This window comes from Hibiscus syriacus, unplaced genomic scaffold (genome assembly GCF_006381635.1).
Source record: "Hibiscus syriacus cultivar Baekdansim isolate YM2019G1 unplaced genomic scaffold, ASM638163v2 tig00111069_pilon, whole genome shotgun sequence".
In the NCBI taxonomy this organism is placed as follows: domain Eukaryota; kingdom Viridiplantae; phylum Streptophyta; class Magnoliopsida; order Malvales; family Malvaceae; genus Hibiscus; species Hibiscus syriacus.
In genome coordinates, this window is record NW_024062970.1 from 1,094,533 (window position 1) to 1,121,775 (window position 27,243).

Consider the following 27,243-nt stretch of genomic DNA (forward strand, 5'->3'; position numbering starts at 1 on the left):
AGGGGATAAATTTTAGAAATTATGAAGTATTGGATTTAATTGGTATTTTAGGAGAAATTGAGAATTAAATTATAAAATTTCAAAGTTTACATACTATTTTAGGAAGTGTAAGAAATTCAGGAACTTATTCCTGAATTTACCCATTTTTCTTACATGTGGAATTATAAACTCTCTCCCCTCGTGTAATCTGGTTTTCTCAGATTATTTTTCCCATTTCCTCTCCCCCAGTCAACTACTTTGAGCTACGATTTCTCCACTGTTCGGCCACCGTTCGTCGATCCGAAACCACCATCGTGTTCGTTGTCGACCGATGAACAAAAGCCGTCAAACCTATCATCGTGAATCGGTGTCGTTCATCGTAAATCTCAATCGGAAATATTGTCGGATTTAACTTAATCTCCTTTGGTTTTTCGTCGATTCAGGTCGATCCGGCCACCCGTTAGTTCACCAGTGCCCTTCTTGTCTCCGTCGTCGCCTGCGCGTGAGGGATGTGAGGATGTTAAAGTTTATGATGTTTCGGAATCGATCTCCCCGCCATTCAAAATTATGAACCGAGCTTGGTAAGTGTCTCAAAATGCCATAAAATATTTTAGAAATTTTTACGGGATTTTTTGGACCCTTTGGACAACTTAATGGGTTGTCCGACCCGACTTGGTCCGACCTGACCCGACTTTTCGACCAGACTCGTTGACCGTTAACTGGCATTGACTTTTTCCGGGTATACCTATCCTGACGTTTTTTGACGTTCTGAGTCCGTTTCGCTAAATTAGAACTCGATAAGCTGTTTTTCCCTGATTAATCACCCGATTCGATCTATTTTTCGGAATTAAGCTCCGTTTTTTATAAAATTTCACTTGATATGTATCTAAGTAATTATTGAACATTGAATTAAAGATGGAGGGCGTTCAAATGGAGATTTATTGCTCGATCGGCGTGCCATGAAAATCGAGGTAATACATTACTACATTTTCATGCTTTTATAAAACATGTTGATATTGGTAAATGCATGAATAAACATGTTTGGTTTCATCTGTGTAGTTAATTAATTCCTACACTCGATCCGAATGCAGTAAAAATTCGAAACTGATTAAAATTTTGATGGCTTGTATAAAGAATTAGATGTTTGATAAGGAATAATTTTAAGTTCAGAGATTATTCAGAAAAGCAATTAATCCTAGGTTATCTAAATTATAATTATCCTCGTTAGGGGTTAATATCGAAATTATTTTGTTAAGAAATTACAAAATTACCCTTGAGAGGTAAAAGTAGCCTAGTTGACCCGAAATGAGAAAGTACCTGGAAGTTATGCCTAAATCGTTGAATTATTGATTTAATTGTTAAGATCTTACTTTTGTTCAGAAAATTCGTGATAATCCATAAATCTCCGAGTTGTGAGTAAATACGTGAAGGATAATTTATTGAGGGTGCTCCTTTGTCAGAATTATTTGAAAAGACTGAAATAGATGATAAGGACGAATTAAATAATAAGATCGAACAGAAGGAAATGATTGAAATACTATGTATCTATAAAATAAACAAAATACCCATGGAATGCAAATGACCCACGAATTTCATCAAGCACAGGAAGGATTGAATATCCTCAAGCTATGAAATGACAGGAACAAAATTGAGCACCAAAATGAGTAAAATACCCTTATGACCAAGAATAAGTAAATGTCTTGGATTAATTAAGGAATCCAAATAAACATGGATGTTGCATTGCCCTTAAAATTTATGGAACACGACTTAAGCCGGTCGACCAACGCTAATGCTATGTCAGTACCTGAATGGCATAGATACCACTTGAATGTTTGCTCGTCTCCTTAAGTTTTGATCGATGATAATTCTGGGAGTACTCAGCTCAATCTAGAGCGCATTCAATACTAAGAAGTGGATATTCGTTAGACAAACCAACCATAAATACAGAATTAAACTGAACAAAAGTACAACATGTATCCAAAATTTAGAAACGTTTGAATTACTCTGGAAAACTCTGAAGTAACCGGGATAAAAGTGACTACTAAATGAACTAAGTAACCTCAATGATTGAGGATTAAGCAAGTGAATTGGATAAGTCTGGAAACTCGGATGAACTTATATGATGTACCATCCCTATGGGTTATGAACCAATAATTAATTACGTCGATAATTTCTGATGTTGTTACAATGTGGAAATGAAATAAAGACCATTATAATATATGTTTTTCCCTTAAAATCTATCCAGCGATGATTCTGAAGATGATCTATGAACAAGGATTTTTTGTATTAAAGAGTGAATACCCTGGAAGGGTAATGAATTGACCAGTCGATAAGCATTAGTTCTGGGAGTTGTACAACTCGAGTTGTTTGATAATTCGATTGATCGACATAGAGTGTAAATTTCTGAATCTTCGTTCTCCCTTATCAGTTTCATGTTATCCATTCTGATAATTGCCAAGTGTCTCTGAAAACTATATGGACTCTCTAGTGTGTTCCCTATGAACTACTTAATTGTTTATATGTTTTGAAATGTGGTACACCGAAATCTATGAGTTACTGTTTTATTGATGCACCGACTTACTGGTGATGGCTTATGGCTTATGGACTATGACTGTTATCTGATTATTTGGTTTTCAGTAGTATATGATTATGATAATTACTGATTTATAGAAATTCTGTTTACTGTACAAATTGTATCTTTGAGATATCGATTTTGGTTAGGACTGGAATATGGAGGTACAACTCTAATCAAGCTGGTAAATCTTTACAGACCTAATGTGACTCTTGGGTAGGCTCTACGGCCCTGAGATCATTCTTGGGTAGGCCCTGCAGCCCTGAGATTTTTCTTGGGTAGGCCCCGTGGCCTTGAGATCTTTCTTAGGTAGGCCCTACGGCCCTGAGATCTTTCTTAGATAGGCCCCGTGGCCTGAAATCTTTCTTGGGTAGGCTCTCAAGCCCCAAGATACTCTATTAGGTTGGCTCCCTTTTGTTGTGTACTCAGGGTAAGCCCTTATGGATGCAGTTATGGGAAACTGCATAATGGAATATGGTTGGAGGGTTCAGGTATGGTTTTAAAAGATTTATATATTTTCACTGGTTTTGATTGGAACCCACTAGACATCCTATTCGATCTCCTGAAAACGTGATTCTATGAATGTTTCCTATGAACTGAGATTTTTATGGCTCCTACTCGATGAACTACCAGTGGAACCCCAGATTATCCCGAAAACCAATATACGTCTTATTCAATAAGGAAAAGTATATGGATTTCCATTTATCTGCATGTCGTGTAGCAACAACTGGTAGTATTGTATTACTTTGCTTCCTAAAGCTCACTCTGTTACTCACCTTTTCAGGTTAAAATAATCGTACTAGTGCATCTATCGACGTCAGTAAGGAAGTTCTTCCGGTGTTGCTTACAGAGTATGCATCTATCGTACTAGTGCATGTAATTGCATTTTGTTTTATGTATGAGTCTGAAAATCTGTTTTATTTCTGAACACTGATAAATCATTTTATGAGTTACATGTTTTAATAAAAGTTTTAAAATTTCCGAGATTTTTACGGTGGGTCGCTCCGGTGGCCCTAATGTGACACCCCGGATCGGATCGGGTTACCTGCATCGATATGAGGGGGTTACATTGATACTTGTTCTTAGCCATATCTACTGTTGATACTTCAAAGTTGTTATTCTTTTACTTTAGTCACTATTTTATTTTTGTTCGTTGAATGTTTCATCCTTTTAATTTATGCCTATCTATTTTCAGTATTTTATTCTTACACTCCTTATTTTGTGCAATCTATGTTTAAGTCATTCGGTTGCTCACATTTACCTATTCGAATTTAGCATGTTGCCCGTACTACGATTTGGTCCTCTTCCTATTTGTACTTGGTTTGATATATATTTGATTTGTTGATTATGATATTTGTTCTGAATTATTCTTAGTATTAATCTTAATATAGATAAAATGGCATGTTATATAATTCATGTTTTTATGTGTTTATATAAGCATGTTTGTTTGTAAATATCGATTTAGGTTTTACTTATCCTTTCAAAATTAACATGTGCAACACCCTCATAAGTATAACTCGATTTGATTCAAATAATTGAATTAAGGGTAATGACTTTTTATTTTAGGGTTGTTGTCAAATGACTATCTTAACGTATAAGAAAGTTACTTCCAATAATTTTAAAATGAAAGTGTATCCCATTAAGTGAAACCTAAAATTTGACCACACCTAAAATTTGGGAACGAGAGAAAAAAGAATGTTCGTCTATTTAAATTCTTCGAGAAAATATCGTTAGAACTTATAAAATGTCTGATCTCGACGTCTTTAAAAAAATTGAATATCCTTCTTCTTTCTAAAAGGATTGATAATTTTTAATTTGAATCGACTTATTTTAACATTGTTCATGCATTTTGAAATTTAAATTAATAATGAATTTTAGAATGGAATTTTAATATTTATTTATTTCGATTGGAGTAAGAATTGACTACTTTAAGGCATGAGATGTTGTTTCTTCTCGATAGGAAATAATCAAATATTGTTGTGTTTTGTCCTAAAATTCAAAGAATATTTTTTGAAGGGATCTTAAATTAAATTAAATTAAATTTGAACTTGTAAAATTCATTGCAAAGACAACTAATCAATCGACTAAGTACTGATTTAGGACACTGTGAGGGTGCTAATCCTTTGCCACGTGTAATCAACTTCCGAACTCAATTTTTGGTACGCGGACCTAAGACGTTGTTTTAATAATTTTTAAATTAAATCTTATTAAAATGACAAAACATTTTGGGTGCCCAATCACACCCTAATCAAAGATTGGTGGCGTCTCCCCGAACCTTGTTTTATTTTGATTTTTAAAAGGAACCTAAATTAATCGAGACAAGATCTTTTAAATCAAACTTAATTAAAAATTAAATTTGTTTTTTAAGAAATCGTTTCGACAAAAGTGACATACGGTTTAAATGAGTACAAGGTATTTAAATTTCTATATCATCCCAGTAAAAAAATGTCAAAATCTTAGACTTTGTTCATGTAATGAATGGTTGAGACCACAAATGATTTTCTTTATATAATCCCCAAAACCGAATGGTCCCCCCCCCCACCTTTTATTTTTCTGTAATTATTCATACACATGCTACATCCTCTCTCTTTCCTTTTATTGTAATGTTTATGGGATTTATTCGACAAGCTATTTTACATTGGGAAGGTGACAGCAATTCCTTAGCTTCCGATTGGAGGCGAGCACGTTTTTGAGGGCAACGTCGAGACTTGCGCCTTCCCGGAATATCGAGTTTCTTCATCACCAAAACCTGTAGGAAGGTCCTCATTCTTCTCCACGTCACTGTCCCAGTCACTAGCCGGACTGATGCATCATGGGGCTCAGCTGCAGGGCATATAACAGCTTTGGCCCCGGAATCTAGAAAGGCCTTGATCAAATTTGCGTTGGGACCGTAAATTCCCATGCAGATTATGATCCTATCCCTCCAAGCTCCAACCTAGTATTATTCAACCAAGCACGGGAATCACAGTTCATGATCAATAGAGAACAAAAATAAAATAATATAAAACATCTAAACGAAGACTCCGGGCGCCATTGACAGACGCCAATGGCCCTAAGTTGACATGAACAACATCAAGAATGGATGTCATTTGTCTGAAAGCCGGTGATAGTTAATACCACAGATTTATAGAAAATATAATCCTCATGGTCTTAGTAACATGTTTCGATTCATTCGACGTTTAGAGGCATTTATCATGTGTTTGGCAAGACCATCCAGATCTAGAGAAGGTTTAAGCAACTAAAATAAAGAAAATTGCACTAATTCTGTGAATGCAATATTGCCCTAAGACAAGCAGCACAGAGTGCATCGATAGGCCTGTGGAATCATGTGCTTTGATCTGTAAATCAGATGTTCAAGCGAGAGAAATATACATACCATCTAACGAACATCTTCAGGTGTCATGTGCAAAGAAGGGACTGTACGTCGAAACATGTATGCCGCAATTTCAATATCATCTTCCATGACCTTTAAAAGATGTCAAGAAAATCACACTAGAGTTCGTTAGATTTGATAACAAAGAACTAACAAGACACTGAAAGCAATGGGAAATGAATGCACACTTGGGTTTGGCGTCCAATGTTTCCAACTTGGAAGTATGGTTTAAAGCGGATCAAATCAGCAATAGTTGTAACATTGGCAAAAGACGAGACACTCTTCTGACGCTGGCTCTGTAATACTGACAACATGCTCAGCTTAACGCTTTGCAGGAATTTATCAGCCAGTTCTCCAGGTTCAGCCACAACAAACACGTCATTTTGCCAACTAGAAAAAAGAAACATCGAGAAGGTTAGGATGAGGCAAAGGCTACACCGAAAAGTAATTACACAAAAATGAGGGTCTTTTAGACCTTAGTACTGAGCCAACTGAGTCATTTTGAAGGGTTAAATGTATAATGCCCACTTGTGGTAGATTCTGTAACTTCTCATGCAAAGACCGCACAGGTAAAGAGAGCTGCCTAGGGGCTGAAGGAGAAGTTGGGGGTGATGTAGCTGTTTTTCCAGAGTGTAATCCATCCAAGCTTAAAGGCGGTACAGTGTCAATTCGGCCAAGCCTCTGCATGCCACCGTCAGTACCGAATAAAAGGGGGCTTGAAGGAAAGCTTCCAGTGATCAGAGGAGAGGTAAATGATGTTGGAAATGTTGTTGCCGGTAATGTCTTTGAAAACCCAGATATATCATGCAAAAGAGATAATCTAATTCCAGTTCGAACACAAAATGACTCAAGTGCAGGAGCATGGTGCACAGTTCTTCCAGAATCAGGACTATGCAAAGCTTCAACAAGTAGTACATTCGCCTCCAGCCTAATGAAGGGCTATTCTCATCTAGCAAAGCTCAACGCGAAATAAATTAAAAAGATTCAGCAGAGCACCCAGAAAATTAGAATATATAAGAACTATTGAAAACAAGGCATATTACCTGCATTTGGCACCTTTGCCATGGTAAAACATTGATATTTCAAATTCTCTGAATTGATATGTCAGGATGGAGGCGTGGTCCAAGTTGAGGCGTCTCAGGTATAAAGGGACACTTAAGGACTATGTGAGTTGATTCAGAAGACTCATGCTCAAAGTCCCAAGTTTGACTAAAGAAGATGGGTTCTTCACCTTCATGTTGGATTGAAGCCATGGGCGAAGAGAGTGTTGGAGCGAAGGGAAGTCAAGGAGTTGTCTAAAGCCTTGACAACCGCTGAGTCCATCAAAGAATTTGGAGTCAAGAAGAACAAGACTTCCAAAGAAAAGCCGAAAGCCGAGGGTAGCGGCAAGAGATTCCGTGAAGAAGGCAAGTAAGAGGATGAGGAAAGTTGTTCCTCGAGTGGAAAAGAAAATCCACTCAATGATGAACCAGATGGTGAGTCTGGGGAAGATGTGTGCAGTCTTGGCACAAGTTTGAGTGTCAAAGATGATAAGCTGAGGGTAAGCGTCGAGCAAACAAGGGGGCGCAGACTTAAGATGCCAGAACTATTGCAAAATTACCCGATGGGAGCCGAGTCATCCAAGGTGATGGATGAGCCCAAGATCGAGTTGTCCAGAGAAGAGGACGAACCCAGGATTGAAGAGGCGTTAAGAGTTGGCTCAATAAGGTTCATTTATGCCAAGGCAAGTAGAATCCAAGTGCAGGAGGAGTTGTCAGTGTCCAAGGAGTTTGCCGAGCATGTTCGTGTAGAGAACATGGCTTCAGAGACCATCTTAAGAGAAGGGTTGAAGCAAGGGCTTGCCGAGGATGTTCAAGTGAGGAACAATCCTTCAAAGACTAGTAGACAAGAGTCGAAGGAAGCCAAGACGTTGAGGGACAAGGCAACAACAGAGAAACTGCCCAATAACAAGTGGGTTTATAGGGTGGTGACTACAGACAAACTGAAGTTGTGTTCAGCTTCAGTTGGCATGCTAGAATAACAAAACTAGAAATACTGTTGCTTTGATCGAGGTGTGAAGATAGATTAAAACCAGTCTTCAAGTGGGAGATTGTTAAAAGTCATAAAAAGGGGCTGCACAAGTCATAGAAAGGGGTTGCACCGAAAGTGCAAATTAATGCACAGAAATTGTCAATTTTCGGTGCAACTATATTTGAAAGTGAGAAGGGTAAATTTTGTAATTAGTCACTAGACTTTAGGGTATTTATAAGATTAGTCCTTAAGCTTCAACTATAAATACCCTAACCCATTTAGCTTCAAAATCATCCCAAATCGTTTCTTTCTCCTAATACTAGAGAGTTTTCTTGTGAGTAGTGAGTGTTTTGTAAACCCCTGTAAATTTTCTCTCTTTAGTAAAAGATCTGTAGCAGTCCGGAGACGTAGGCATAATTGGCTGAACTCCGTTATTAATTTCGGGTATTATTTTTCCGCTTTTATTTCGTATTCTCACTAATCTGGTTATAGGGAAATTACTCGTTCTCATTTTAATTCCCAACACTCTGTCCACTTTTCATCATGTGCAAAGGGCAGAAGAAGTCTTTCACATGCATTTTTCAAGGCCTCAACATTGTTTACGATGTAGACTTTTACGCAAGCTTCCAACTTCATCCAAACTGTTGGATCAATCTCATCCAGCTCCATGTCACAATGTTCATCAACTGCAAGGGAAACCATAAAAAATGAAGACTCCATAATTATTTCATAAAAGAGAGATTTCAAATGAAAGAATTCCAAGATGATTTTTTTTATAAGAAAATGGTTTGCTGAAGAAAGTGATTGAGAGTGGAGCCATCAACGGGGGTTGCAAACTCCAACACCCATCAAGGAACCAAAAGATATAATACCTGGATTAAACCGAAAATACTGAATCTCAGGAAGCATAGGTATCAATGTACTCAAAGCTTCCTCAGTTCGGTCCACAGAGCATGTACTCTTAATCAAAACTTGCCCAGTATCAAGATAGAGCCAACCATCTTTTCGTGCCTACATCAGAAGAGATACTCATGAATCCATGGGTAACTAGAAAAATTAAAATCTCTAGAATTTTTGTTCTTCAATTAGTCAAAATATAAGAACCACTTAGAAACATATTAAACTTGGAACACTATAAAAAGTACCTATGAGTCAAGATCATTGGATTGGATTAATGGTTTCATTACTTTCTTCCAATGACGGTAGTTTGCTCCATTGAAATATAGATGCTTGTTGATAGATTGATAGTCTTTCATGTAGAACGAGTTGGAGGTGGAAGCCATCTTATTATCAGTTTCTTATTGTCGGTTGAGTCGGGAATCGGTAGAGCTTCTTCAAGGATCGTCTCAAGGATGTGAAGCCTTCTAATGAGTCAAGCTACCAATTGTTGGGATTTATGAAGCTCAATTGACAACCGAAAATGTGCCAAGAAGGGTGAATTAACAATATGTGTTTAGGGAGTAAGGAGAAAGAAAAGATAGACAATATTGCACATCGATTTATAGTGATTCAACTTATCAACCAAGTCTACATCCACTATCTAAGCTCCTCACTTAGGATTTTCCAACAAATCCACTAATTTGTTCTTCTTTTTTTCAAGGACAAAGAGACAACCTTTACAAACTCCCTAGCTTTTCAAGGGCTTAGCTAGAACCAAAAATCCCTTTTCAAAAGGATACAATAAGTAAACAATAAAACCTCTACAAGGTAGGGTGTTTACAAATTAAAGCTCACAAAACATAACTATTTACAATAGAAATAAAATAAAGAGTGAAAAAGCTTTTCTCTTGTATTTGATTGCTTGGATAGGTGTTCTAACTCTTCTTCAAGTGTCATCAACTTGTATTTATATGTTGGAATGTGTTTGTGGTCGTTTCTAGCCGTTGGGGATGAAATTTCGTGCAAAATAAAACTGCTCAGGACAGAGGGTATCAGTACTCCTATAAGGAGTATCGATACTACCTTTATAATATTTAAATAAAACTAGTCGTTACTGGCCGTTGGGGCCTAACAGTATCGATACTATGACCATGATATCGATACTACTATGTAAAGTATTATCGGTACCCCTTTGGGTATCGGTACCTATTTTGCATTCTGGATTTGACCAAGCTGGTAGTATCGGTACTACCTTGAGAGTATCGATACTTCTCTTACCTAGGGTATCGGTACCACATGAACAATATCGATACTGTTTATATAGTATCAATAATGTAATAACAGTATTAGTACTACGTATGTTGAAAATCAGTTTTGCTCTCAAATTCACTTTTAATGGAATTTGATTTATTTTTGAAAACTTTGAATAAATTCAATTCAAGTCAAAAAACATTTTTCCTTAATTTGTTATATCAAAATATTATAAAACATGGTTCAACAATGTGTAAGTAATAAATCGGCCCAAAAGAAGATTTTTTATTACTAGTGTTTAATTACCACATCTGATACCACTTAAGGTGAATATTTTTTCTAAAGATGAAATATTAATGGAGTATCTGATATCTCGAGATAATGTTTAAGTGTATTCAAATTTATTATTATTTTTGTTATCTTTTAATTTAAATAAAAGAAAAAATTAAGAGAAATTGATTGGTTGACAATATTTATATGATTTTATTTATATTATTAATACAATATATGTATATATTCAATTCGATTGTTCAGTTTGATTGTTGGTTATTATAATATATATTTTGAAACAAATTAATTCATATTATAACTATGTTTGATATTTTGATAGAATAGTTGAAACATAATGTCGCCAAAGTGAAATCTTTTGTGAAGATTGATTTATTTAAAATATCAAGATGATTATGTTTTTCTTATTAATGGATCCAAAGGAAAGTTAATAATTGGCGGAATTTCAAGCGACACATGTGGTAATAATATGTGACAATTATAAGGTATTTTATGTGAGCATTACATTAGTCAAAAGATTAATCTTTTATTCGACATAGCTTATTGTCAATGTTTGATTACTACAACAAGAGTATCGTTTACTGTTAACATTATTGTCCAAAGACTTGATATTAAAGTAGTGTTTGGTATCTTGAGATAGAGATTAGCCATAATTTTGAATTTATTTGTTTACTTAAAATGTGAATTTCAACTTTATTTATGTTTTGTTTTATATTCAGCTAATTATTTATTTATTGCTACCATAATATCTGCTATTAAATATTTTCTACTCATGCTTAAGAAAAGGAATTTCAAGGAATGAGAAAATGTACTTACATAAGGTTTTGGTTGAAATGATTGTAAAATAAATATTGAAGATACTGAAAAGAAAAAGACATTCATTTTAAAGTAAAAGGATTTAAGACTATACTCTATTAAGATTGATGGAGAAAATCCTAGAATCATATGTGTTGAGAGGCGAAGGATATTTTATCTCGTATAGATCAATTGTGTTATACCTCTGGAGATGATCTCCGGAAACTATTAGCTTTCTGTTAGCCAAGACCTCTAAATCGACTCCTTCGTTTATCACAGTTTTCAAAGAATCAATTTCCTCTTTATACAAGAGTGTCATAACCTTCAAAGCCAGCTGCAATATAGGGGTGTTCAATCGGTTAAAACGGTGGCTGACCGAACCGAATTAGCATCAATCGAATTAACTGAACTTTTTTCTTTAACCGTTAACCAAACATAACTTTTTTTTTAAAATACTAACTAAACCGAATAAAGTTCAATTATTTCGGTCGGTTAACCGAATTAACCGAATTTTTTTTAATAATTTTTAATTAAATTAAATTTAATATAATAGAAGTATTTTTTAATTTAGGTTAAAATTTAATTAGGTATTAATAATTTAATTAGTCTAGTATGGTTAAAAAATAATTGGGTCTTAATTCTTAATGGTTTTGAGCTTAAAATATGTATTTAATATATATAATATATTTAATAATTTTAATTAATTCAGTTAATTAATCGATTTCGAACCGAATTAACCATTAACTGAATATTGAAAAAGAATATTAACCATTCTCTGACCGAACTAATTCGGCAGTCGACCTAATTAACCGAACTATTTCGGTTCGATCGGTTAATTCGGTTAAAACCGAAAAATGAACACCCATCCTACAATGTATATACCAAATCTATTATATATTTACGTGGTCTACTAGAGCAAAATTTGAAGTCTTACTATCATATCTTTCTTATAAATAGTCATAATCTTATTTCGTGTAATTATCAGAAGTGTTGGAAAAACATGCTAGATATTGTACAGATAATATATTCATTTATTATATAAATTTATATTATTCATTTAAATTGTGAATTCAAATGGCTTTCGACTTCAGATAATTCAGAAAATATAAATATTTGATTTTCTTACAAGTATTTGCTTCACCTACTTTATGTTCTAGCTTTGAATGTTACCTATACCCCAAGGCTGACACTTTATTAACTTTCACCTGCCCTTTGCCAATAATACAATGTACATGGTAACCAAAATTCAATAGTCTCCTACACACTTCAATTATCTGGTGACAGTTGTAGCTTCGATAGTTGTATTTATGATTCGATTAGATCGTATTCATTATCACAAAAAGAAAGTGACGGGAATTTTTACAAACAATTATAAATTAAATGATGAATACATAATTAAGCACTGAAACAAAGAAACAAAACATGCCAAATATATTATTGAAGTAAAATATATAAAGTATTAATAGGTATATAGTCTAATTAGGGTTTCAATTTTAATCTTTACCGAGGCATTATCACAGCCTTGAGCGGGTTCTTCATCACAACAGTGAAAGAATAAGTCTCGGTTAAATCGGGTGGAGCATCCGGAACAGGAACCCACTTAAAAGCTTGAACCATCTTTGCTATCAACAGATTTATGTGCAAAATGCCCAGATTCCAAGCCGGGCAAATCCGTCTCCCTGCTCCGAACGGCACCATCTTCACCGCGCGAGTACCGGTGACGTCCACGCCGACCCCGTCACCCTGCAAGAACCTCTCGGGTCGGAACTTACCCGGATCCGACCATATATCCGGATTCTCGGTAATCCATGCAGTGTAGAACTCAACGTGAACCCCAGCTGGAATTGTGTAGCCACCTAGCTCAGTGTCTTTTATAGCTGCATGAGATAGTAAGAAATGCCCCGGAGGGTGTCGCCGGAGCGTTTCTTTAATGACGGCTTCGAGATAAGGCATTTTCTCTATGTCTTCTTTGATGTCTCCATCTTTCCCAACACAGTCCACAATTTCTTGGTAAAGTTTCTCTTGGATGTCTTGGTACATAACCAAGTTAAGCATTGCCCATTCGACGGTCGTCGTACTCGTATCGGTACCGGCACTGATCACCTCGGAACATAGAGTAACGTACTCTTCTTCCCCCAATGGACCTCGGGTTGCTGGCTCGAGTCCGAAGAGTGAGTCGATATAGGCTGCACCGATCGGACTCACCATTTCCTGGTGAGGGTTTTCACCTTTCTCGACGAAAGCTCTTCGATTATTTATCAATGGGGTCAAGCACTCAATTTGCCTCTTTCTCAATGCTTTAGCTTCTTTCATTTGCCGTCGAAACAACGGCGTAAGGATCGGCAAGAAATCCGGTAGCTGCGGCGATGTTACGAGCATTACATCTTTGAGTATGCTCTCGATTTTCTTGATACGTTCCTCGGAGATCTTTGCACCAAAGCATAAACAAATAAGATGCTACATATAGTGAGCCTGCAATTGCTCATTACCTCAACGAACCCTTTCTCAACACACTCACTTTTGATCCTCTCCATGTGGTTTTCAATCGCCCATTTTCGGATCCAACCGCATTGCTTCACCCTGGTAGGGGTAATCAGCTCGGTGACCAAATTCTTCCGTAGGGTCCGCCATAGAGGTCCGTACTCGGCAGAGTTGATAGCGCATTTACCGACACTAAACACGAGCCGGATCGGCGAGTCCGGTGGTCGGGAAGCGAAAGCGGGGCCTTTCTGAACCAGGGCTTCATGGATGAGCTTGGAATCCGTAACGATCACCATGGTACGTTGCCCCATTTGCAAGGTGAAAATCGGACCGTACAGTTTACGTAACTCGCCGACTATGAAGACGTAATGTCGACGTTGGAGGATGATCTGAATCAAATTTCCAACCAACGGCCAACCAGGCGGTCCAGGGGGAAGATTCTTACGTTTGCGACCGGTGACCGACCAACGCCGCCACCACAGACGGATTAAAATAAGTGCCAAACCAACGACGAAAACGTCCATGAACTCCATCTTTTTCTTCACAATTAAATCGGAGGTAGTATACAGCACGGGAATGAAAATTTTGGTGGTAGATTTTATAGAACAAAAAAGAGTGAGAATTAAATGAATTGGATCCACCGGCTATCTGTACATTAATTTCTTTCATTAAATGAAATGTCAACGGTGTTTGGGGTCACTAAGATTTAATGCCAATTACACATTACATTGTTTTACAGCTAATTTCTTGGATCAGCGGCCATGCCTACGTATGTATGCTAATTGCTCGGCCATTTAGTTTATCAAATTGCAGGCGCCGATTTAGTTAGTTACTTGTTAGGCACCCACATGTATATCTATCAAAGCATTATTCCGCAATGTGATTCCGACCGGCGACCACCTCGAACCAGTTTGTCGATAACGGTTAGTTACTCGTTAGGCACCTCTCTCGGGTTTTCTCTCCTTCCAAATTAAAAGGGTGATACTATTTGTTGGAAGAGACAATTAGCTATGGGAAACATATATTATAGGGACCAAACTGAGAATCAAGACAAACTATAGGGGTGATACTGTAAATTGGTGTTTGCTGAAATTAATGATTAGGTGGGGGATGAATGTGTGAATTATTTGGTGGTTGTCCGTTGATGGGGTGAACCTAAAACGGTAACAGGGATTAATGCCAGCAGGAGCTGCTTACCTACCACATGCACATACGATAGGGTTAACTTCGTTCATGCCTTAATTAGGAAAAAAATACTTATTTGTCACGTCTTTTAGATTATGTTTAAGGAACAGATCCACCACCTTGATTTTATGTCACATCATTTTTTATTTTTTGGATTTTATATAATTATTTTAATTCTCAGAGGTTGACTTTTTGTCAAATTCAGAAATTAACAGAGATAAAAAAAATTAGAGATCGATATAGAAAACATTACCAAGTAAAAGGACTAACTGTTGTATTAGCTCTATATTTAATATATTATAAAGGATGAATTACACATTTAGTACCTAAATTATATTTTTTTGTTTTAATACTTAAACTTTCAGTTGTTTTAAAATCATACTTAATATTTACTTTTTGTTTCATTTTAGTATATCAACATTAAAAGTTTAACAGAATCGTTGTACCTGACACCTTTTTATGGGTAAATTACATCATCCATCACTTAACTATCTCTTCACTCACTTTTATTTTGGTCACCAAAGTTTAATTTTTTTTAATTTAATTACTTAACTTCAGATTACTCCTAATTTAATCACTCTTAATTTTCAAATATATAATTTTTATTTTAATTATATATTAGTAAAATAATAAAAATGCCATTTCATAAAAATATTGATAAAATAAATTGGATAGATTAAAATAGTAGTAATTTGAAAGTTGAGTAGTTAAATTGAAAATTTTTGAACTTTAATGACTGAAATAGGAGTGAGAAGATAGTTGAGTGATGGATGGTGTAATTTACTCATAAAAATGTAGTGTTGTTAAGATTTTAACTGCGAAATACTAAAATGAAACAAAAAGTAAATGTTATATACAATTTTGAAACAAATAAAAATTTATGTAATAAAACGACTAACATAAAAACTATTTCCCGTTTTCGTTTAAAATGGGTAAAATAATTTATATTAATTCCAATTGAATATTTAATAATTTTATTTTTTTCACTATGAAAATTTTAACATAAATAACATATTCTTAAGACAAATAATAAAATTATACATAAAGTTTGATCAATTATATAATGTGATATATAAATTGTATATAATGTGATATATAAATTGTGATATGATTTAATTATATACATAAAACTTTGATTTTAATAAGTAATTAAATTTGGTTGGATGGTTAAATTGCTCATTTTTGTTTCTCGTATTTTCTTAGGTTATGGGTTCTAGACCTATTAGGAGCACTCTCATTTTAATAATAAACTTTGATTTTTGTTTCCTTTTCTAACCCCTCTAGCTAAAAATAGAATTAGATTTAGAATTTGTCAAAAAAAATATTTTTATTTTAATATGTATATTTTTTAAAATAATTACATCTATTTATTATATATTAGATAGATATAATTATTTATATATACTATTTAAACCTAAAATGTTGTTATGTTAATATCAATTTTAATAATTTATAAATTTTAAATGAAATTATATTACTGTGTATAATTTAGGGATGGGCATGGATCGGGTTTCGGCCAACACGACCTGACCCAAAAATTTTATATCCTTCACCTGACCTGAAAATATATACCCTTCACCCGACCCAAACCCGACCCAATTTTTTGAGAGAAAATCCGAACCTGACCGACCCGACCCGAAATAATAAAAAAACATTATATTTATTCAATAAAAACAATGACTTAATTGAAAAAATAATATAGAGGGGTATTATTGTAATTATTCCTAAATATATAAGGTAAAATTATATTTTTTTAGGGTCTGGTCGGGTATTTTTTATATAACAATATATATTTAATAGAATTCATGTCTTGTCTCATATTTTAAACAATCCAAAATTTTAGGTACAGGTATCGAGCTGGACTTCGGACTTGGATGATTGATCCGCTCTTAGATTGATTTAATCATAAAAATAGTTAATATTTTTAGATATGGCTTAATATATTTTGTATTGTCTAAATTATACCGTAAAATATAATTTGATGCCTAAAGAATATTTTGTTAATAATAGGTGTCTAACGTTTTCAACGTTATACTTTTAGGTGCATGAATCGTAACAGCCGTTAAATTTAGCTGTTACCTGACACGTGTCATATATATAAAATTTTAATTTTATTTTATTTAAAAAACTTAATATTATAATTTAAAAGAATAAAAAACCCTAAATTTTACATCTTTTGCCATCGATCGGCCACCGTCGATCCATGGCCGTCATCGGTGACATCATCAGAATCGCCTCATCGACGCGACTAAAACTCATTCCCCCACTCATCGTGAAATTACACCAATCATCGTGAAAAACGTCGTGAATGTCATTGTATTTCTAGATTTTTCGTTGTTGTTTTCGACGATTTCGACGGCTACAGTCGTCCGTACATTACATGGCCTCCACCGTTGAATTCCTCATCATTCTTTGAACAAAACACGATCGGTGGTTACCCTTCTCTATCAGCAGTGGGGGATGAGAGGAAGAGGGACAATCCAAGATTATTTTTTTAATTTTTTTAAAAATAATATTTTTATTATTAAAAACTAAAAACTAAAATAATTATAACGGTATAAACCTAAAATTTTAAAAAATATAACTGTAGGCACATAAAAAGTGTATTAAGCCTTTAAATATTTACTCATAAAATTTTTTAAACTTTAGTGACTGAAATAGGAGTGAGAAGATAGTTGAGTGATGGATGGTGTAATTTACTCATAAAAATGTAGTGTTGTTAAGATTTTAACAGCGAAATACTAAAATGAAACAAAAAGTAAATGTTAGGTACGATTTTAAAACAAATAAAAATTTATGTAATAAAATGAAACAAAATTAATAGTTTAAGTACTAAATATATATATTACCGTATTCTAAATAGAAGTATCCATGAATTTGATCCGGTCATTATATTAGTGTCATATAATTCATGTTTACTTTTTTTCCTCCCGGTTGTACGGTTTTGTCTTGATTAGTTTGAACTGACCCGTATCGTACACTTGGCTTTAGTGAGTGAGTCTCTCAACAGAGATTTTTTATATACACGGAAACTCGAACTCAAGATTTACTTAAGTGGTATCAAGTTGCTCACCACTTAAATCATATTTACACAATTTTGATATGCCATGTGAGATGTGAATCTTAAATTTTATTTAATTAATTCGTTTATAGTTTAATAATTTATATTGATGTATATAATTTTATTAATTCCAATTGAATATTTAATAATTTTATTTTTTTACTATTAAAATTTTAACATAAATAACATATTCTTAAGACAAATAATAAAACTATACATAAAGTTTGATCAATTATATAATGTGATATATAAATTGTATATAATGTGATATATAAATTATGATATGATTTAATTATATACATAAAACTTTGATTTTAATAAGTAATTAAATTTGGCTAGATGGTCAAATTGCTCATTTTTGTTTCTTCGTATTTTCTTAGGTTATGGGTTCTAGACCTATTAGGAGCACTCTCATTCCTTCTTTTAGAGTTTTCTTTCCTAACCCCTCTAGATAAAATTAGAATTAGATTTAGAATTTGTCAAAAAAAATTATTTTTATTTTAATATGTATATTTTTTAAAATAATTACATCTATTTATTATATATTAGATAGATCTAATTATTTATATATACTATTTAAACCTAAAATGTTGTTATGTTAATATCAATTTTAATAATTTATAAATTTTAAATGAAATTATATACTGTGTATAATTTAGGGATGGGCATGGGTCGGGTTTCGGCCAACACGACCTGACCCAAAAATTTTATATCCTTCACCCGACCCGAACCCGACCCGATTTTTTTGAGAGAAAATCCGAACCCGACCGACTCGACCCGAAATAATAAAAAAAACATTATATTTATTCAATAAAACAATGACTTAATTGAAAAAAAAATAATATATAGAGGGGTATTATTGTAATTATTCCTAAATATATAAGGTAAAATTATATTTTTTGGGGGACAGATCGAGTATTTTTCACCCTAAACTCGAATCCGACCCGACCCGAACATCATATTTGGGGAAAAAAACCTGACTCAACCCGACCCGAACCCGAATTTTAAAAAAATTTGACCCGATCAGGTCGATTCGGAACCCATCAGATTCAGGTCTTATGCTTGTCTTTAGTATAATTACATAAAATCAAATTTTTTATATAACAATATATATTTAATAGAATTCATGTCTTGTCTCATATTTTAAACAATCCAAAATTTTAGGTACAGGTAGAGGTGGGTATACGGGCTACCCGCCCGTTTAGCCCGCGGGTTTTGACGGTGCGAGCTTAAACGGAGCGGGCTAAAAAACCCGCATTCATAAACGATTTTGAATTTTAAGGTCTGCGGCCCGTCCATTTAACCCGCGGGCTAAACGGGCTTATCCGCGGCCCGTTTAATAAAAATAATTTTTAATACTTTAAATGCAATAAAAATAATGTTTTAACTTACTACACCTTTAAAAATGATCGAGCAACTTGAAAAGGAAGGTAACACCGTCAAAATAATAAATAATATTTAAATTTATTTTAAATAGCCAGAAATGATTATAAATTAATATTTTTTAATATTTTAATCATTAATATATATATATAATGATATAATTACTTAAACTTAAATTAAAAAAAAAACAATATTCACTTATATCACCAAATTGAAAAACAAATAAAACAATAACCACATTATACTTTTATAAAACACGATTATTCAAGGCTATAATATGAAGACACATAAGTGTCTGAAAGCATAAATTCAAACATAAAAATTCAACAAAGTCAAACATTATACAAATCTAACAAGAAAGTTGTCAAGTATTCCTAATAATTGTATTTTATGGATACTTTAGAGAAATACTAAAACATAATATGAAAATATAAAATAAAATACTTACAATATAAGAGTAAATTTAAAAGATACAATTATACTAAAATTGATAAAATATAAGTAATTAATTTATTAAAATATATTTATTTTGTAAAAGTCTTTAAAAGTTGAAAAATATATTTTCAATTTTTTCTTTTACTTTTCTTTCTTATTTTTAATCCAAATATTACGTGTCATGTAATATATTATTAGAATATCACGTGATTTTTTATAATTAAAGAACAAAATGGATAACATACTTCACGAAAAAAATAAAGGTCAAAATTAAATAAAAAGATCTTTAAATACCAAAATAATAATGATGTATATTTAAATGAAAAAAATATCAAGCAACGGTAAAATTATAACAAACGCCCTAATAAATTTAAGAACTACAATAGTTATAAGTAACATCATATTTATAGGTAATTTATTTTCTTTTTCTATAAAATTCTTTAAGTTTATTTTCTCTAAAATTTTATAAATTTTAAATTAAGCGGGCTTTAGCGGGTTTAACGGGTAGCCCGCGGTTATACCTATTAAACCCGCGGGTTTAACGGTCCGGGCTAAAAAGCCCACAATTTAAACGATCTTCAATTTTTGAGGCCCGAAGCATGCACGGGTCGCGGGTTAAACGGGTAGCCCGCGGGCCTTAACCCATATACCCAACTCTAGGTACATGTATCGAGCTGGACTTCGGACTTGGATGATAGATCCGCTCTTAGATTGATTTAATCATAAAAATAGTTAATATTTTCAGATATAGCTTAATATATTTTGTATTGTCTAAATTATACCGTAAAATATAATTTGGTGCCTAAAGAATATTTTGTTAATAATATGTGTCTAACGTTTTCAGCGTTATACTTTCAGGTGCATGAACCGTAACAGCCGTTACCTGACACGTGTCACATACATAAAATTTTAAAAAAATAATATTATAATTTAAAAGAATAAAAAACCCTAAATTTTACATCTTTTGCCATCGATCGGCCACCGTCGATCCATGGCTGTCATCGATGACATCATCAGAATCGTCTCATCGACGCGACTAAAACTCATTCCCCCAAGCGTCGTGAAAAACGTCGTGAATGTCATTGTATTTCTAGGTTTTTCGTTGTTGTTTTCGACGGATACAGTCGTCCGTACATTACATGGCCACCACCGTTGAATTCCTCATTCTTCGAACAAAACACGATCGGTGGTTACCCTTCTCTATCAACGGTGGGGATGAGAGGAAGAGGGACAATCCAAGATTATTTTTTTAAAATAATATTTTTATTATTAAAAACTAAAAAATAAAATAATTATAACGATATGAACCTAAAATTTTAAAAAATATAACTGTAGGCACATAAAAAGTGTATTAATCCTTTAAATATTTTATTCGGTGGCGTTTGTATATTAATATTAAGAGTATAATTTTTAATTAATAGAAAAAAAGGAGATTAGATTAGGATTATTTTTGGCGGGAAGGACAATATGAATAGTAATGTTTCTTCTTCAAGAAACTCAAATAAACCTACATTTTCTCCTATTTAATATGGCTTTATAATTTTAATCAGTTAAAAATATACTTTCACAAGTTTTAATTTTAATATTAGACTTAATACAAAAACAGGTGTTTAAATTATGTCTCAAAAAATATTTTACTGTCTAAAGAATTTTTCGTTAAAAATAGGTGTTTAAAGTTTTTTTCGTTATACTTTTAGGTGTCTATCTTTAAAAAATCGTTAAATGGAACGTGTTATATTTATATTTTTTATTTTTTTAAAATAAAAATATTTTTTATTTTTTTTTAAATCTGGACGTGACATATATCACTTAACGATTTTTTTAACGATAAGTGCCTAAAAGTGTAATGAAGAAAACTTTAGACACCTATTTTTAGCGAAAAGTTTTGTTAGGCAGTTAATTTTGAGTATAATTTAGACACTTATTTTTATATTAAATTACGTATTTTATTAAGGATTTAGGATTTGTAGAAATAAATATATATATCAACACTAAAGAGATAAAATACTAATTCAAAAAGGTAAAAATGTAATTAATAATAAAAATTAAAATTAATTAAAATTAAAATTAAAGGGCCTAATTAATTTTTTTATTAATATGAGATAAATATAAGATAATATATGTTAAAAAATATCAACAATTTGACTTTAAACACTCACACCCCTAACATTCATGAGAATTTTAAGGAATAATAATATTTTTTTACCATCGCGGTCGTTTGATTCATATATATATATATATATATATATATATTATTAATAAAAGGAATTGGGTATACTGCCCCCATGACTAAGCATAGTTTCATCCAATATTTTATTCACTGTCAATGTATATAGAAATGATTTAAAAAATATAATGTATTTTGTTTTTTAATAATTTGGGGTAAGTACATAGTAGTATTTGTTCAAAGATAACTCTCAATTTTTCGACATTAATCGCTTACACCCGTGGTATTTATGGTACTTAAACTCAGTCTTCAAAGAATAACAACAATTCATTTACTACAAAGGTCACTTTAATTCGTGCTCGGAAATATAATGCATGGTTAATAAATTATACGTGCTTGATATGATATTTCGGAAATACAATGTATGATTAATAAAATATACGTGCTTGATAAGATATTCTTATTTTATTTAGTGACAACTTCATTGGAGTTCTTTGTCATTTTACCTATTCTGGTTATAGGCAATGATAGATCGAGAGAAGTAGGAAGGACAGCAGTTTCCTTTGAAAATTTTTAAATATATATTTTAATATTTAATTCTTCCAAAATTTTAAAAGTTCGATCCCTAACACAGTGAAGTCCGAATCTACTCGTGAACCAATATTGCCATTCGAAGTTGTCTAGCAATGACAGAGCAATGTAATGGATGTTCGCTTGTTTCTTATTTGTTTTTCTTTTCACCTGATTGCTGCCCTTGGTTCGTTTGATGTCTTCTAAGGAATCTTCAATGGTGGATCTGGTTTGGTCACTGAAATTGAACTTTAATTCTTTAAATGACACTTTGATGTTATCCTAGTATTTTCTGTAATGATCATTGGGATTCTATTGGATCTCTTTTAAGGTAGTTTATGATCTTCTTCATTCCTCTAGGGTAAACATATACCAGTCCACATCAGCCTGCATAGCAAAAGGATTTAGCTTCTGGTTTAAGATGCTAAGCCAGTACGTCACGACCGACCGACCAAAGGACCGGGAACTCTCATTTCCCCAGGCTGCGCTGTACACACAAACCTCAAGTGATGTGTGTGTGTGGGAAAATGGTATGGGAGTACCCGGTCGGTCAGTCGATCGTGACATTTCAACAGACGGAAGAGTAAGGTTACATACAGGTACAGGTTCTCCTATAAGGATGCTGTTTTTCTGTGACGTTTGTCCCAATAACCCTTCAGTCCTTGGGGTTCCTGTCCCCGGTTCACACTTCACACAGAGAGAACATACAAACACAATCCTGGACATAATAACTCGAATTAGAGTTTGATTCAGACGAAATCCGATCGTTTCTTAGCATTTCCTTCTCTGTTGTCGAAGATTCCGATAAAATAGATCCTAATATCCTTTACATTTCAGGACGATATCTTCCAAAAACAACAGGGTCTAGGAACCTGCATTGAAAGTTACACTTTTAAATATTGCTATTGGAACATCTATGGAAGTTGAAGACGTTGGAGGATCTCGCGGTTGCTCAGTCATTCCTCGATAATCGGAAGCTATTGTGTTCTCAAAGTGTCGTACGAGGCTGTTTTAGTCTCCAAGCTATGTTTTCCGACCCTCTCGAGGGTACAGGGAGACCTTGATTAAAGGGGACATGATCCGTAAACAAGTCCACATTAAAGCCAATGGTGCATTTAGAGCTTTTTTAGTGCCATTGACATACCTGGTACTTGGCTTTGTAGGAATTCACAGCGGCTGCATGGGATAAGATGATGTTGCATGGGATAAGAGAATTGCTTGAATTTGGTATAAATTTACAGTTTCTTTTATAGCAGGCTTGTATCCTTCATAATGTGTTCATGATTTTATTAAATTTGCATAGCTCAAAGCACAGCAAGCATCAACAAACTAGTCTTATTTCACTATAAACACAAGCATTGCATCAAAACCAAGTCCATTCTCAGCATCAACAAATCAAAAAGCTTCCACTATCATGAATTCCTTCCTAATATACATCTCATCGAGCTTCTATCATCGTTCATGTCAGTTCACCAAAATCTTCGAAATCGCTGCACCTTTCTCACTGCTTCGCCTGTGAATAAAGGAAGGTTCCAAGGATTGCAATGGCAGCTCCAAGAGTATTGATCGGTCGAACGGGCGTGTGGAAGATGATGATAGACGAGACGATAACCGAAATCCTCTTCATCGTGTTCCCGATGCTGAATGTCAAGGGAGATATTTGATCCAGAGACATGTATGAAACCTGGTTATATAAGTGATAGAACACACTCTGAGCTACCACCCACCTGCAAAGGAGATAAAAAGGGTTACTTGAATTGATTTTAAGCAGCACATTGAAGGAGATAAAAAAGGGTTACTTGAATCACTTAAAAACAGCCAAAAGAAAGAAAGATTGGCAATTTACCAGACAAAATTGGGTCCAATTTGTGAGACTGCCTTCTGCCAGCCAACGTTCCAAAGCTGAGGACCCTCAACAGCTATTGCAAAAGGTGTAAGGATCAACAGAGATAACATTGATAAACATGCATAGTAGTTCATCCCACTGACTGATTTCCCATTCATTCCTTTCTTCGAGAATATGTTGCGAAAAACGAACGCCAAATTCGATATCATGGCCCCCATGAAACCTATGTAAACACAATAAACGATTGCAAACCTCGGTATTTGGAAATTTGAGGCATAGATTTGATGTTAATCAAGCTTCCCTTTTTACCTGTCATGTTGAAATTGAGCTCGGTGAAAGCCGAAAGCGCACAACCACCAATAATCGGCAACAGCGACAAGTAAACCGGCAACGGAAACGCTTCACCAAGTAGAAATCTCGAGACCAAAACACTGAACGCCGGTTCACCACTTTTGATGATGTGTGTGAATGAAACAGCAACCTTCGACATGCTCACGGTTGCTGCTACATGTCCAATAGTATGTGCCACTGCAACCTGAAAAACATAATCCATACATCAATTCTGTCCATTTCTCTATATGTTTCTAAAAATTCTTTTCTGCAACTTCAAATTTCAAACTTACAGGGAAAAGGGTCTTCCAAAATTCAAAGTCGGTTTTAGGAGCATCAGCAACTCGAGTGGCCCAAGATATGAGCATCAACAAAGAGCCAGCAGCAAGAGACAGAGTAGAGGTAAGCCAAGGGAAAGGAAAGGCATTGAGGACCTTCTTGTTATATATATTGAAAACAACATTCAAAGCCCACCAAGTAGCAAAGTAAATCCCGATCTTAATCTTTTTAGCTGCTTCAAGACTTGTTTCCTCGTCGGGTAAATCGATGTTTATGTCCAGAGGCCTGGACCTGTCGGCTTCGTAGGCATGACACTCTGTTTTTCTTTGTTGGGTCTTATTCGAAACCGCGAGATTCTCGATGGAGGAAACGTGGAGTGGTTTATGAGAAGAGAAAGACTGGCTGGGGATGTTAACATGGAGGTTCTTGATAATGGGTAACGGAGAGAATTGGGGTCTGGGGATTGAACGTTTCTTGGGGAAGAAATCTGTGGAGGTGAAAGAAGACGGGGAGTGTTTTATTGAAGAAAACATAGTATTTTTGTATAGTTTTAACACTGAGAGGAACGTGAATTTTCTTGGAAAAACCGGAACTTCGATGGTAAAACAGAGTTTGAAAGATGAATTCAAGAGATTTGAGCTTTAATTGTAGAGAATGTGGGAATGGAATGGAATGTAAAGGAAAGGGTTTGGTTTGGGTTAGGCAGGAAAGAAGAGAGGGAATTTATAGGGAAGAGCAGAGGGGAGAAGAAGACGCCTCCAAGATGAGGCGGCAGTGTTGATTTTTCATTTGTCTACTCCTGCGGTTGCTCCCAACGGTTACTCGGTTAGATTCTTTTTTCACCTTTTCTTACCAAAATATCATTCAATTTTATGACAAGAAAAGCGGGTTAAATTATATTTGACCCCCCAAATTGTTTACTTTTACACTACAACACTTGAAGAAATTTGATTTCTCATTTCAGTATTTGAAGTTACAAATTGTTGTAATTGTCAACTCATGACTGTTCCAGTTACTCAAGATGAAATGGTGTAATAAGAAAGTACATAAATGCATCTAATTCTAACAATATCACGAACAGAAGCAAAAATATCTTCATGCCAACTAGCAATATTACTAAAAACTCTGCAGTTCCTTTCCCTCCATACCAGCTAGATGAAGCCATTCCAACCAAGTTTCAACAGGAAAATAAGGAAGGATCTACCTTTTAAATAGGTGACAGCCCCAGACAGTTCCCTTACCCACGACCCACCCTCACCCCGAAGATTGCCCAATCTCAAGACAACCTTCCATATACCATCCGAGAAGGGACATGCAAAGAAGATATGTTCCCTCGTTTACCCAACATCACCACATAGATTTTATGTAGATTTAACATTATCAGATAATTTGACATCATAACAGACGGTGAAACTAGAAACCCAAATATGTTGCAAACTAAAGTCTAAACCCACATATAATAATTTTTTTTAAAATTCCGGATCCTGACCTAATTCATGGACAGGTGTAAGCATGCAGCAACCAGAAAATCCTGAACGTTCTTTTCCTCGTTTTTTCCACATTGTTTCTGCCCCACCAGCACTTATACCATAGCAGCAGGCAGTGTTTATATTTCCAAATCGGCAAAATCAGAGCAATTTCATATGATTTTTATGTGCCTTCAGCCCCCTGTGGACATACCAAATAGGACCCTACAGAGATAGATTACAAGTTATTTAAGATTAATTTAATCAAAATTTAATAAATAATTCGATCGAATTTAACTGAAATTCTTAACGAATTAAAATAAATTACTTAATAATTCGAAAAACTCTTGCCAAATGTCCCAATTCCTGCCATCGAAGTTGATGTAACAGCTCTCTCAATTCCTCACCGCTAATTTGGTTGCAGCTCCCCCATTATTGACCATGTCGAGACACGTGCCCAAACAATGCAAAATATCTCAATGAACAACACAGACAATTGCATCTTCTTTTTTGGTCATATGCTCGTTTTCATCGTTAATATCTATGCCCCACGTTTTTCTTTTTATGTTGCACTTTCCATGCTGTATTATTTTGACGGATCCAAATTTTTCACTCTTAAAACAATGGAAAATAGACCAACAATAACATGATTTAGTATGATGAGATATTAGATCTTTTAAATAAGATTAGACGTTCGAATCTTGACGACTATTAATAGAGTAAACTTGGTTAGGATGGTCATAAAAATCTATTAAATATTTAAATTCAAAAATTAAAAATAAATAAATTATTTTATATTGAAAGAATAAAAATATATTACTACTTAAATTTAGAAATTATGAGAATTTTATTTAATTAATGTTTAAACAAAAATGCCTAAAATATTATTATAC

The 27,243-nt window shown here is 34.0% G+C and overlaps 1 protein-coding gene, 1 long non-coding RNA gene and 1 pseudogene across 2 annotated transcripts; all 3 read right to left on the bottom strand.

The window, feature by feature from the left end:
• Positions 1-5,359: 5,359 nt before the first annotated feature.
• Positions 5,360-6,161, bottom strand: LOC120151749. Its single transcript, XR_005518643.1, has 3 exons — positions 6,113-6,161; positions 5,928-6,017; positions 5,360-5,486 (listed from the first exon to the last, which is right to left on the bottom strand). It is a non-coding gene; the product is annotated as an uncharacterized LOC120151749 (long non-coding RNA).
• Positions 6,162-12,558: 6,397 nt separating this feature from the next.
• Positions 12,559-14,185, bottom strand: LOC120151721 (annotated as a pseudogene).
• Positions 14,186-23,747: 9,562 nt separating this feature from the next.
• LOC120151707 (glucose-6-phosphate/phosphate translocator 2, chloroplastic-like) lies at positions 23,748-25,596 on the bottom strand. Its single transcript, XM_039164087.1, has 5 exons — positions 25,458-25,596; positions 24,899-25,422; positions 24,585-24,810; positions 24,276-24,498; positions 23,748-24,156 (listed from the first exon to the last, which is right to left on the bottom strand). The coding sequence occupies exons 2-5, from the start codon at positions 25,415-25,417 to the stop codon at positions 23,931-23,933; spliced, it is 1,194 nt and encodes a 397-aa protein (XP_039020018.1). The 5' UTR covers positions 25,418-25,422; positions 25,458-25,596; the 3' UTR covers positions 23,748-23,930.
• Positions 25,597-27,243: the final 1,647 nt, after the last annotated feature.